Genomic DNA, 11,469 nt, shown 5'->3' with positions numbered 1-11,469 from the left:
CCCCCCCCCCCCCCCCCCCCCCCCCTTTCCCTTTTTCACTGTCTGTCTAACAAGTGTTCTCAGCTTAGGAGAGACCGATATTCGATAACGTTTCCGGAGCGACGAAAGTGTGACCTGGATCAGGTGTTGCTCGGCCCCATACCATCCGGTCAACAATCCAAGCCACCTATAACCGCTCCTACTTCTACTCCTCTATTGGCGATCGAGTCGATTGAGGAGTTACCCTCATCAAATGAAGATACTACCCCGATGATCGGGCCTCAAGAATCTCCTAAGGCCATTCCTCATGGGCCTAAAAGTACGCAGCGGGAAGGAGTTTTGCATCGCACCAGGTGTCTTTTGCTAGGTATAGCAAAATGTGCTAGGAGTGCAGCAACAGATTTTGTCCGTCCATGACTGGCAGTATTGATAGCTCACACATGGTTGTCCAGGAAAGTGGAAGAAAGAAAAGAGGGGATTTAAGGGAAGAGTTGAAATCATACGCTGACACCCGGTTGTGGACATCCGCCCGCTAAAGGTTCCGTTCCGATCTCGGGAGGATGTTGAGCCTCAAGCCGCAGTGAGAAGTGCCTCCTTTCCCTGTTCCTTTAAAGTCTGTCTCACAGCCTTCAACACAACGTGGTGGACGCTTCTTGGCGCGGCCACAAATCCAAAGTTCCCAGTCAGCTTCCTCCCCTTTGTCAGATCAATCTCCTTTCCATCAACATCCGTAATCATGCCACCAACTTCCTCAAAGAGAAGCATAGCACCGGCATGATCCCAGATCTTCGCATATCTATCACGTCTCTTGTAGACCCAGACCGTCATGTTCGCCAACCCAAGGGCCAGGGTCACCCACCTCGGCACCCACCCAAGCAGGTCGGAACCTGGGAACTCGACACCGAGCCTCTCGGTAGCCGCCTTGTGTGCATCGTCCACGCCCGATCCTGGAGTATTCCAGCATGATACCGACCTCAGCCCGGAAACAGTAACGCCATCCGCATGTCTTTTCAGCGACTCTGAAGCGCACATGGTCAAACCAGAACCCTGTCCGACAAACAAGGGCCTCACGTACGCCCCAAAACCTCGAACCGCATACACGATACACCCTTCCTCGCCATCTTCATCATCATCGCCCTTGAACACGCTCGCATTGCCCACCGGTGCCGTCGCCTTCCTGCTCAGCAACGGACACGCCACCACGCTGAGAATTTGCTTCCCACCCTCGAGCAGCGCAACATTGATAGCATACTGCTCACCACACACAAAGGTTTTGGTGCCGTCAATCGGATCAAAGACCCACGTCCGTCCCGAGTCGGCACCCAGTCCGTCCTTGCCACCATCGCCGCACCGGTCGACGAGCTCGCACACCTGATCCTTGCTTTCAGGCGCACCCCGCTTCACCACTTCAGCAATCACAGCATGCGACTCATTCTTGTCGTTGCTGGACGAGGAGACCTCGTCAACGCACTCGTGAATGACATCATACACGCGCTGCAGCAGGTCGGGGTTGTCGCGCAGGGCGGCAGCGGACTCCTCGCCTACGAAGCTATCGGTGGGAAAGGAGGAGGAGAGGACCTTGGTGAGGTAGGCCTGGATGGCAAAGTCGGCTACGGTGACGGGAGAGAGGTCTTCGGCTTTCTCGATGGTCCCCTTGTTGGCGGATGCCAGGACGTGTTTGGAGATGCGGGTGGCAAGTTGGATAGTTGGGATGGCGATGGAGATTTCTGTTGCGTATGGCGTATCCATTTTGTATTGTATATGTTTTCGTGCTTTTTTATCTATGTAGAACAGAAGTCCTTTAGAGTGACAAGGGACATATGGCTCAAGCTGGGTGATGACGGGAGTGGTGTATTGTTGCTATCGTATGAGATGATACAAATTACTGAGCGAGGTTGAAATTGGGTAGAGCGCTTACGCATTGAGGCCCCACTCTTAATAACTGCTGTGCTCCTGCCCGTTATACTGGAAACTGGCTCTGGAATGGGAACATCACCTGACTCAAACAAGGATCGGGGCTGCCACTAGCTAGGAATCAAGCACAACAACTCGATCGAACACAGAAGGCGCACCAACTTCTCAGTGAGTTCCGAATTTCTCATTTTTTCCTCATTGTGCCACCGCCATCTGCGGCTAGTGAATTCCTCACATGAGGCAGCAAGGATGGAAACTACAAGGAAGTTCTAAAGACATAAGAAACGTCACGTCTTCTCTTTCAACGGTTCAAGCCCACATCCTCATGATTGTGTGCCAAAGTAGACGGTTATAGCATTAAAATCATATTCTAAGTTATCCAAGGAAACCGTAAGTGATATAGGTACAAGCAATAGACTATTAAATGACAATGAGTGAAAATGGTTCAACTTTTCCTGGGTTCCGAAGGTCGAACGGGCAACTGTCCTCTGCGGACTACCGACGCCGTGGCAGGTAGAGAGACAGGGGCAATACACGGACAAACAAGAGTGAGGGTGGTGTGTGTATGGGGAGGGTGACATGTATTAGGTATTGACAGCGTATGTCTTCTTTTAACATCCTCGCTAGCAAGACGCGGTCCTAAAGAGTCCGCCTAGCAAAGGACATTGTCATGACCATCTAGGACGTGACGTCGTAAACCATAACAGTCGTGAAAGCCCGTCAGCCAGCCCTTCTCAACCGGCCCTTTCCTCTCTACGTCATCCCAACCTTCAGGCCTGCAAGACCGTGTATACCTGAAGACCAAGACTTTCAGCAAATCGAAAAGTGAGCAAGCTTGCTAAGGCCTGACCAGGCCATTGGCGTAAGTGGTTGCCCATATAGCTGTAAAAAATAAATAGATATAAAAAAAAAAAAAAACCTTGTATCCCAAAATCTCTCATCTCTCCCGTGTCTTCTCTTTTTTTGTGGTATCCGATCATCGTCATCATTTCGGGTATATGCAGGCTCATAAACCGAGGAATTGTTGCCCGAATCCTCTGAACCAAAGCCAATGCAAGGCGTCAAAAACCAAAACCATGGTCTTTTGAGCATTTGGAAAGTCCACCACATGCTATCCGAGACCAGCAGCGCAACAGGCGCTTGCAAAGAAAGCCAAAATCTCAAAAAAGCCCATCCGATACGCTAGATGGTGGCCAGATGCAAAGATATTACAAGTCGCTTTAAAGATTGGTGATAAAAGGGAGGTGGAGCGCCCATGTCGTCGGTAAGGCAAATTAGGAATGCCGCGCTTTCTCCAGAAAGGCATTTGAAACACCGATCAAGAAGTTGTTGTCCGTCATCTCAGCTTGCAATCAAAAGACTCATAGTTGAAATCGTGTCGGATACCCCAGGACCAACACTTTTCAAAAGCAAGCGTGTGACGCTGAGGAGGACGACGAGACGGCCGCCGTAGACGCATTTGGAACTGATGTTGAGGCTTGAACTTTGGGATCTGAGGCCCGGGAGACGTTGAATCATGCCGATGCAAATAGTAAGAGATGGACCAAAAGGTTAGAGGATGCCGATATCGCAAAACAACTGCCACATCAAGATCCATCAATTGATGATTTGTTAGTAAACGAGGCGGTGGGCGGAGCTTTAGCGGCCCCGATTGGAGAGGCCTCGTCTCAGCAGATCAACGACATCCAACTACCGCTGCATGGTAAGACAATGCATGGGCCCAAAGGTTAGAAAAGTGGCAGCTCCGCCAAAGAGGCCATAAATCAGACATCACAAAATGGTCTTCCGTGAGCATTGCCAAGGCGGCGGAGAGCTTGTTTCTAGATTCCAATCCTACTGGAATCTTGAAGAGGTGGACGTTGCCGCTCCGCGCGTACCATTTTCGGACGAATCTGTTGTTTAGTTGTCAGTAATGATTATCTCGGAAAGATCAAGACAGAAAGGCTCTAGACTTACCACTGTCACGCTGCATGTGACCGTTGGTGCGTCCCCGTCCGGCAAAGCCGATGCTCTCACCCCAGTCACCACTGCTCGGTCCATGAGGTTGACGCTCCGGAACGCTGCGAGTGCTGTTTCCATTCAAAGGAGAGCGTTGGCTCCCAATTGCGCCAGGAGTCTCTCTGGGCCTGAGGCGGTTGGCGTTGAAGGGCTCGCTCAGCGACAGGGAACCAAGATCCGAAATCAATAGTGAAGTGTCCTTGTTGGAAGCTGCTCCAGGTGTGGTTGGCGTGGTCATTACGCTGTTAGGTCCACCGAGGCTGGCGCTATACTCGCCATACTGAGCAATGCTGGAGCTGTGAAGGCTGCTCTGTGGGAAACCAGAAGCTGAGAGCGAAGGGCTGGGTGTATATGATCGCAGATCCGCGAAGGACTTGACACCGCGTAACGCGTTGATGCCGCCATCGGGGCTGTCAGGAAGCTCCAGAGTCGGGCCGTGTCTACCCTGTCTACCCAAGGTAGCAAACTGACCCGGAGCATTGGCACGGGACTCGGCAAAATCAATGGTGGCGGCACGGCTAAGACCACGACGGTGAGCATCAGCCGACACACCAGGGGAGATGTGCATAGGAGGCGCCATGCTCGCCAAGGTGGCAGTGGCCGTGTCCTTGATGACGTGCAACTGGCGGGTAGGACCTTCGCCAACTGAACGATGCTCAAGACCCATGTTGTGAGCCAAAATGTGAACGGTACGACGCTGCTGGGGGGTAATGCTGGCAGGGAAGATGATGATCTCACGGTTGGGATCATTTCGGAAGAGAGTCAACTCGGTATAAAACTTGAGAGTTTCGGGGTTGTTGAGGTCAACATCTCCTGTAACATCATCCTGGTTAGAGTTTGGCGGCAAAAGATCGCGGCGAGACGACTTACGCAACGGCGAGTTGCGAGACCTGCTAGTGTGAGCGGCATTCAAGGAGTGCATGGAAGACTGGGAGTGCAGGGCAATGGGCTGGTGTTGCTCCTCCAGTTGGCCGCGCTTCTCCCTCTTCTCGCGCTCGATGCGCTCTCTCTCGTGCTCAGGGAGCATCTTTTTGTACTCCACCCTCAACTTTCTGCCTTGAACCTCGTAACCATTAAGCTGCTCGATGACGGTCTGGGTATCCAGGGGGCTTTGAAAGTTGGCAAAGGCAAGACCACGGAAAATGCCGTTATCAAAGTGGTAGTTGAAGGCATAAGGCTGGGGAAGGCCAAGGTCGGTCATGATTTGGGTAAGCATCTCCTTCCTCACGTTGAAAGGAATGTTCTTGATGACAATGGCGGTAGGGATGAGGTCGCTGCCGAGGGTCTTGGAATCGTGGCGAGGGTCGTACATGCTGCCGGGATAGCCATGGCGGTCACCTGCGAAGTTGCCATCACCGTTCAGAAGACCCACGGACTGGCCAAAAGTGGAAGAGTACTGTGTCGAAGGGGTGTTGAGAGCATGGCTTCCAAGGCCATTTTGTTCGGACATCCATTCCTAAAAACAAGCGACAGAACCACGGTCAGCAAACATGCATCGTACATACATGGCAGGTAGTGAGAAAGATAGCGGATAGGAGAAAGGGGCAGGGAGAAAAGGGTTGGTGATGGTGCTAGATGTGCTGTAGACTAAAGATGAAACGAACCGTGGGGAGAGCCCGACGACCGCCATTGCGCACCCTATTGTCGCCCAAAGCGCCATTCACAGTGTTTGCGCCGGCGTTATAAGCCCAAGCCTGGTTGTTTCCATTGAAGCTGTCGGTCGCGAAGGCAGCAGCGGGTTGTAGCCTGTTGTGTCGGAAGGCGGCGTTGTCGTAGGAAGCGAAGCGATCGTCGGCGGCGGCGGCGGCGAAGAGGGCAGCAGAAGGCTGGCCGATGGCCTCCATCTGCCGCTGTGTCATGCGACTTACGCCCGTGAGGCCGACGGCGGTGTTGTAGCCCGGCCGCGAAGAGCCGGGGGAGCGGTTCGCGTTGTTCATGGGGTAGGCGGAGGGAAAGTAGCCCGAGATGTCTGGCTGTGGATTCATCTTTTTCTTTCTCCTTTTTGTTTTCCTTGGGGTTCCTCCAAGCAGAGTTGTTGTGAGGAGGCGGCCGAGACAGCTGGTGCGGAAGAGAGACCAGCACAGACCAGCAAAACCAAGCCCGGACTTTAGAAAATCTCCAAAGGTTGTTGTTGTTGACCTGACTGACTCCGGGGAAGGTGGTCGAGAAAAGAGGGCCGAAGGGGGTGGTAGCTTCGGACGAAAAGACACGGACACGGACTGGACCGAGACTGGACGATACTGGATTTAAGGCCAGGCGGTTGGGAGTTGGGGTTAGACTGATGTTGATCGGACCAGGAAGCGCCGCGTTCTGCGAAACAAGCGCTGGGCGTGCAGACGGTGCAGGTGTCAGGGAGACAGACGGGGAGGCACCGGAGGTTATAGGGAGACAGGACAAACTGGCGAGCAGCTGAAGCCAGGTTTTTTTCTGTGCTGGTGCAATGCCAGGCCTGGCGGATGCGGATGGGCGGAACTCGATTGCAGATTTCTCGTAGAGTGGAGAGGGGCGTGATTTTCCAATGACGCGGAAGAGGGCCGCTGCAGCTTCCCAGCAAGTGTGGAAGTGGAAATGGACGAGTGGACGACGCCGGCAGACCAGACGAGAGGGAAATCTTTATGTAGGATGGAGAGCCCCCCTACTAAAGAGCGGAAGTTTAAAAAAAGTTTATAAAAAAGAAAAAAAGAAAAAGGGAATCGCCGAAAATCCACAACTGTGCACCGCGGAACAATGCACGAGCTCGACTCGGGCAACTGGTCTAAACAAACAAAAAAGGCAGCAACTCCAGGCAACGGGCCGTAACCAGATCGAGTGTTGCCAGACGCAACAACGGTTGTTGTGTACCTAGATATGCGTGGTGTATGCGTGTGCGCGCGCGCGTGTGAGTGCGCTTGATGTCTGCAATGATCGTTCACGTCGTCCCGTCTAAGTAGATGGCTCTATACGTTGTTATCGTCGAACAGTCGTAACAACGTCGGTCGAAGTTGTTGTTGTTGTTGTTGTGCTTGTAGTTGTAGTATAGTAGCGATGTTGACAATGGTGACGATGATGCTGACGGTAACGTTGGTTGGTCGGATCCAAGAGCTCCAACAGGACGGGAGAGGGGGGACAAGGAGAATAAACGTATATACGTAGTGTGGTGAATGGTGAGTTGGAGATGGACCCGACGGGGAGTTCCAGGTTTCTTGGATCGGGTACGGTACGACGCCGAAATGTAAAGAGAAGCGGGGGGGTCCGTGGATATGAATGGGCGGCAATGCCGACAAGAAAGACGGACGAGGAGAAGCAATCCAAGCACACTAGAGGTAGTAGCGTACCTAGGTAGGTAGTGAATGAAAAGAACAGAGGAATTTAAATCGATCGGTGCTAACTAACGAAATTTCCTTGATGTCCTTCTTGCAGGCGCACCTGCTTTTGTTTTTGGAATTCGGAGGCAACTTGTCTTGATGCCGGGCTATGGAGCTCGTACTTACCTGTTCGACGGTGGGACAGTGACGAGGGACCCGGCGAGGACCCTGACGAGGGGGAAAGTTCAAATCCCGTCTAAGTTTATTCTGCCACACTAGTGAGGATAAGGTAAGGTCTCAACTCGACTACCTTCCTGCTCGTTTCTGTCAATCTTAACAGCGCTCAACTACACTGTAACTTCACGCCTGGAAGAATGCTTTTAATGCGAATGCACGCCCTGCAGCACTGCAGCCCGAAAATTGACTTAACAAAAAAAAAAAAAAAAAAAAAAAACCAAAAAGAAACAAAAAGAAAACGAAACACCAAAGAAAGGCAGACGGGATATGTGGCAGCGCAGCGGCCCCTACCGTGCGTGCCTTGCGTGAGTGCGTGCACCTGGAAGGTCCAGCCAGATAGCCCCCCCCCCCATGAATAAGGGACAACAACCTGCGGTCTGATGATCCCCAATACTTCTTTTTCTGTACAGACACGGGGATCCACCACAGTGGACCCATCTGTCTTGCGCTAGAAGGATGGACTGCCGCCTTGGCGCCTCCTGGGGCGGCTGCCCTCCCGCCATCCGCCGGGCATCACCCAGCATGCGTGTTATCCAATCGCTTTCTTCATTTAGGTTGCGCTCCCGCTAATCTTGTCAATCACTCGCGGAACACTTGCGATGCCCATCACCACGCGTGCCTCATCAAAGACACCATGCTGTCCATCACGGCCCATCTGTATCGTCCCGAATTATGAGCACGCTACAGAGAACTCGCATTGTTCTTCGGGACTGACGGCCTTGTCCTGGGTCAAGTGGCATACAACAGGCACTACCCGGCAATCCGTGTAGGTGGAGGCATCCACTTCTTATAAAGACTGTTATTGCACTATCAGTTTCATCACCCTTTCCATGCAAAATCAGTTTCCTTCCTATCTACCTGTGCCCCTTGTTCCTTTCTTGCCTTCCCCCTCTTGCCCCCTGTCGTACAAGGCTATCGAAGCTCCCTAGCAGGTCGGACTCAATGGGATGCGCTCCCAAAGTTGCCAGAGGCAAGAATCCCACATAACGGCCGGGCTCTCTCCTCTTCTGTCTCGCTCAGTCTGCAACTGCGTACGGCTAGCGGCTACAGGAGATGCGAACCTACTGGCATCGTGTGCGCGGATATCACCATGATGAGACGGAGTCCATCTGGGGCCTAAACCCCTGGGCGATCGAGCTCTTGTGGAGGCACCTTGAGATTATTCTCGTTTATTTTGGGCTTCTCCTGTCGCTGCTTTGTTGCTCTTTGTTAGGCCCTTGGCCTGAAGAGGCAACAAGGCTCCAGAAAGGTGAAAGGGGGGAAATCGCCATGTAACGCTAAGCACGACAGCCAAGATTCGCGACGACGAGGTCTTACCGGGGTGATGAGGAGCCAGAGCCCAGCGACTTCTCAAAGAAGCTTCCATTCGATCCATGGCTATGGAGCCGTACACATGGCCCTGCTATGTACTTGCGAGTCTTGGTGCTACTGCGTACATAATATAGGGTGTACCACGCTGGAGATGCCACGATCCCGCCTTTTGGTTTCTTCTCCACACCCGAATCGGCTACCGTCCCCTAAATTCTAGCGAGCAACCGGTGCAACGCCGTTTTGTTTATCACAGGGTCGATATTGGGGGACAGTTAGGAGCGTGTATCACCGGTGTCAAGGACCTTGCCCCCGTCGGCCGCCTCACGCTCACCGCGCATTCATTGACTCGCTGTGGCGTGCCTTCTGCGAGAAATCTCCCACAGATCTGTGTTTCTGACCTAACCGGTCACCCGGTCTTTCTTGTCCGTCCTCCCGGGACCGGGGATCCATTGCCGAGTGGGGTCATGCTGGCCGGGCCCCTGACAATCGAGTCCTGACGCCCTCGCAAGAGATTGCAAGCCAAGCGGTGCTCCTGCTGAGATGGTGAAAAAGGGGCTATAATCAAGACTCATGAAGAGGAGAACACTATTGCTGGACGAGATAGATTAATATGCCATCGTGGGGTCACGCTTGGCAACGCTTGGCCATGGCTTCATGGCTGCCTAACCGGGAGAAAATGTGGGCTATTTTTGAGACAGAGATGGTTTATAGGTTGCAGCAACCTGGAATATGGAACGTCACTGTATTTTACGGACACAGTCATTGTTGTGACTGTTGCCAGGAGTTCAGGCTTCGATATCGCGGTGCGGCCGAAACATGGAGTCAAGAATGATAGCAACGACAATACTTTTCTTATGTCCACGCCATATGCTGGCTGACCGCTCGTTTGCAGAAAAATTGGTTTGCAATGATCCCCAGTTCAGAAATGAGTTTAAGAATTAAATGCTACATGTAACCGTAAAACGGGACGCTATTAGTACTCAAGTTGTTGAAGCGGTCAACAACAACACTCGAGACTGACTTTGAAGCAAAAAGAAGACATGGTAGAAAAGCACCGGTCGGAACGGAAATATTCTGGCGTCGTACGCAGGTCGGCTCTTTAGCCCTGTGCCTGACGTTTTTAATCTGGGCTTGTGGGGATAGGGGACAGACACCCTTGACGATTTTGGCCCCCTTTTCATACCCCATGCCGGGTTGCTCTGTAATGCTGTTATTGCCTCCGGCGGCCGTCCGCCTGCTCCCGCCAGATGACCGAATCCGCTAGGCCTGTCCCGACGGTGTCGTCCCAGAGCGTTTGGTTTACCACTCTTGACTATTCCTCCCTTTGCGCCTCAATTCCTCATCATTGACGGCCTGGAACCGCTGGTTCGAGAAACAGAGTTGGCTCGATGATTGACGACATGTGTTGTGAGCGGTGCCACTGCACCAGCTCTATTGCCTCACTTAATACGTCGAGATGTTTCCCAGCCCAGTTTCCAGACAACTATAGTCACCTAATAGACCTTTTCACCCCGCCGCCTCCCTCCGTCGTGTTTGATGACGGAAGGTACGGAAAACCTTGGATGCAGATAGATGCCCCTGACTATTGGTCACGGAAAGAGGCAAAACCCCGGGTTCCCAAGGATAAAAATATATGGTCTCTTATCGACAGCCGCATTGAGAAACCACCGTGATTGAGGCAGGTGGCTTGGGTCCAATCATAGTCAGCCTCTCCGTCAGGCGAGGACTTCGACGGCGGCCAAAATACCGGTCGATACCGGATCCTCTTGGAGGTTGATGATGCTACAAGTTCTGATGCTTCCATTAGTTGGTGATCCCTAACTGATCTCGGCTCTTCTGGCAAACAGCCGGCAAGACAGGGCGATGCTTAGTTTGTTGCAGCGAAGAGAGAGGCATGCGCAACGCACGTCGCAACCCACTCTTCAGTTATTGTTCACAGACGGGCTCTCATTGGCGCTTGCTCGTTTCTGCGCCAAGACCAGTTTATTGACGACGACTGGACGGCCAACCTTTTTTTTGTTCCAGACACGCTGCTTTTTGAGGGATGAGGAGGACCGCCCGGTGAATCAGGAATGCGAATGGGCATCGCTTCTTTCACATATCAGAAACGACTCGAACGGGCCGTGCAGCCCGCGAAACATACGTAATGTAGAACCAATCATGTCTTATAATAAGTCTGCACCGTCTCGCGACTCTGCGGTCGGCCGTTGGCATATTTTCCTTTTTATTAGTTGGTTGATCCTGTACCTCACTCACAAGTTCCAACCGCATGCCAACTGCTTGTCTGTCGCAGCGCAACGGCCGGTGGTCTCCGAGCGAGAGCTTCCATTAGCAAGAGTGTCGTCCAAACTTGATGCGCAATAACAGACTGCGTTGCACCACGTTGGACAAACATGTTGCATAGGTAGATTTGGAAAGTCTCACAAAAGCCTGGCCACCAGGTAGCGAAGGCCTAGGTATAACGTTTTGAGACATTGGGACGAGGAAGGCTGACTGTCCATCCCGTCTATACCCCGCATTACGGTGTGACGCCAGTGCTTCACCTTACCGGCCGATCCCGTTGCAAGCAACCCCGCACGTGTCCCGCTCCGTACCGCAGTCCGTCAATCCGTCCGAAAAGGATGGGGCTTCCTGACCGGGGGCGGTAGAAACTGTGGAGCCTTCTACGTCAAAAGTCCACTGCGGTATCGCGAGCTTCACGACTGATGTAATTACTGTAATTTTCAGATATGCACAACTATTGATA

At 52.6% G+C, this 11,469-nt stretch overlaps 5 protein-coding genes across 5 annotated transcripts in view; 2 read left to right on the top strand and 3 right to left on the bottom strand.

The window, feature by feature from the left end:
* Positions 1-501, top strand: part of NEUTE1DRAFT_123298 (uncharacterized protein) — a gene marked incomplete at both ends in the record, with an annotated part of 1,683 nt that extends 1,182 nt beyond the window's left edge. Inside the window, one exon of the mRNA XM_009854127.1 lies at positions 64-501. Within this exon, the coding sequence (XP_009852429.1) occupies positions 64-396 (333 nt within the window). The remainder of the gene's footprint in view (positions 1-63) is intronic.
* A 48-nt stretch (positions 502-549) lies between these two features.
* NEUTE1DRAFT_123297 (uncharacterized protein) lies at positions 550-1,783 on the bottom strand (the record flags this gene model as incomplete). The annotated part of the gene is made up of 1 exon (XM_009854126.1): positions 550-1,783. The coding sequence occupies one exon, from the start codon at positions 1,726-1,728 to the stop codon at positions 550-552; it is 1,179 nt and encodes a 392-aa protein (XP_009852428.1).
* A 1,870-nt stretch (positions 1,784-3,653) lies between these two features.
* NEUTE1DRAFT_84419 (uncharacterized protein) lies at positions 3,654-5,963 on the bottom strand (the record flags this gene model as incomplete). Its single annotated transcript, XM_009854125.1, has 3 exons — positions 3,654-3,785; positions 3,850-5,347; positions 5,496-5,963. The coding sequence occupies 3 exons, from the start codon at positions 5,874-5,876 to the stop codon at positions 3,727-3,729; spliced, it is 1,938 nt and encodes a 645-aa protein (XP_009852427.1).
* Positions 5,964-7,962: 1,999 nt separating this feature from the next.
* On the bottom strand, positions 7,963-8,504 carry NEUTE1DRAFT_44710 (uncharacterized protein; the record flags this gene model as incomplete). Its single annotated transcript, XM_009853305.1, has 3 exons — positions 7,963-8,031; positions 8,098-8,198; positions 8,474-8,504. 3 exons carry the CDS (start codon positions 8,502-8,504, stop codon positions 7,963-7,965), a joined length of 201 nt encoding a protein of 66 aa, XP_009851607.1.
* An 845-nt stretch (positions 8,505-9,349) lies between these two features.
* NEUTE1DRAFT_117512 (uncharacterized protein) lies at positions 9,350-9,615 on the top strand (the record flags this gene model as incomplete). The annotated part of the gene is made up of 1 exon (XM_009854124.1): positions 9,350-9,615. The coding sequence occupies one exon, from the start codon at positions 9,370-9,372 to the stop codon at positions 9,553-9,555; it is 186 nt and encodes a 61-aa protein (XP_009852426.1).
* Between the last annotated feature and the right edge of the window lie 1,854 nt (positions 9,616-11,469).

This window comes from Neurospora tetrasperma (assembly GCF_000213175.1).
Source record: "Neurospora tetrasperma FGSC 2508 unplaced genomic scaffold NEUTE1scaffold_4, whole genome shotgun sequence".
NCBI lineage: Eukaryota > Fungi > Ascomycota > Sordariomycetes > Sordariales > Sordariaceae > Neurospora > Neurospora tetrasperma.
The sequence above is the reverse complement of the archived record's forward strand: the minus strand, read 5'-3'. Positions and strand labels throughout refer to the sequence as shown.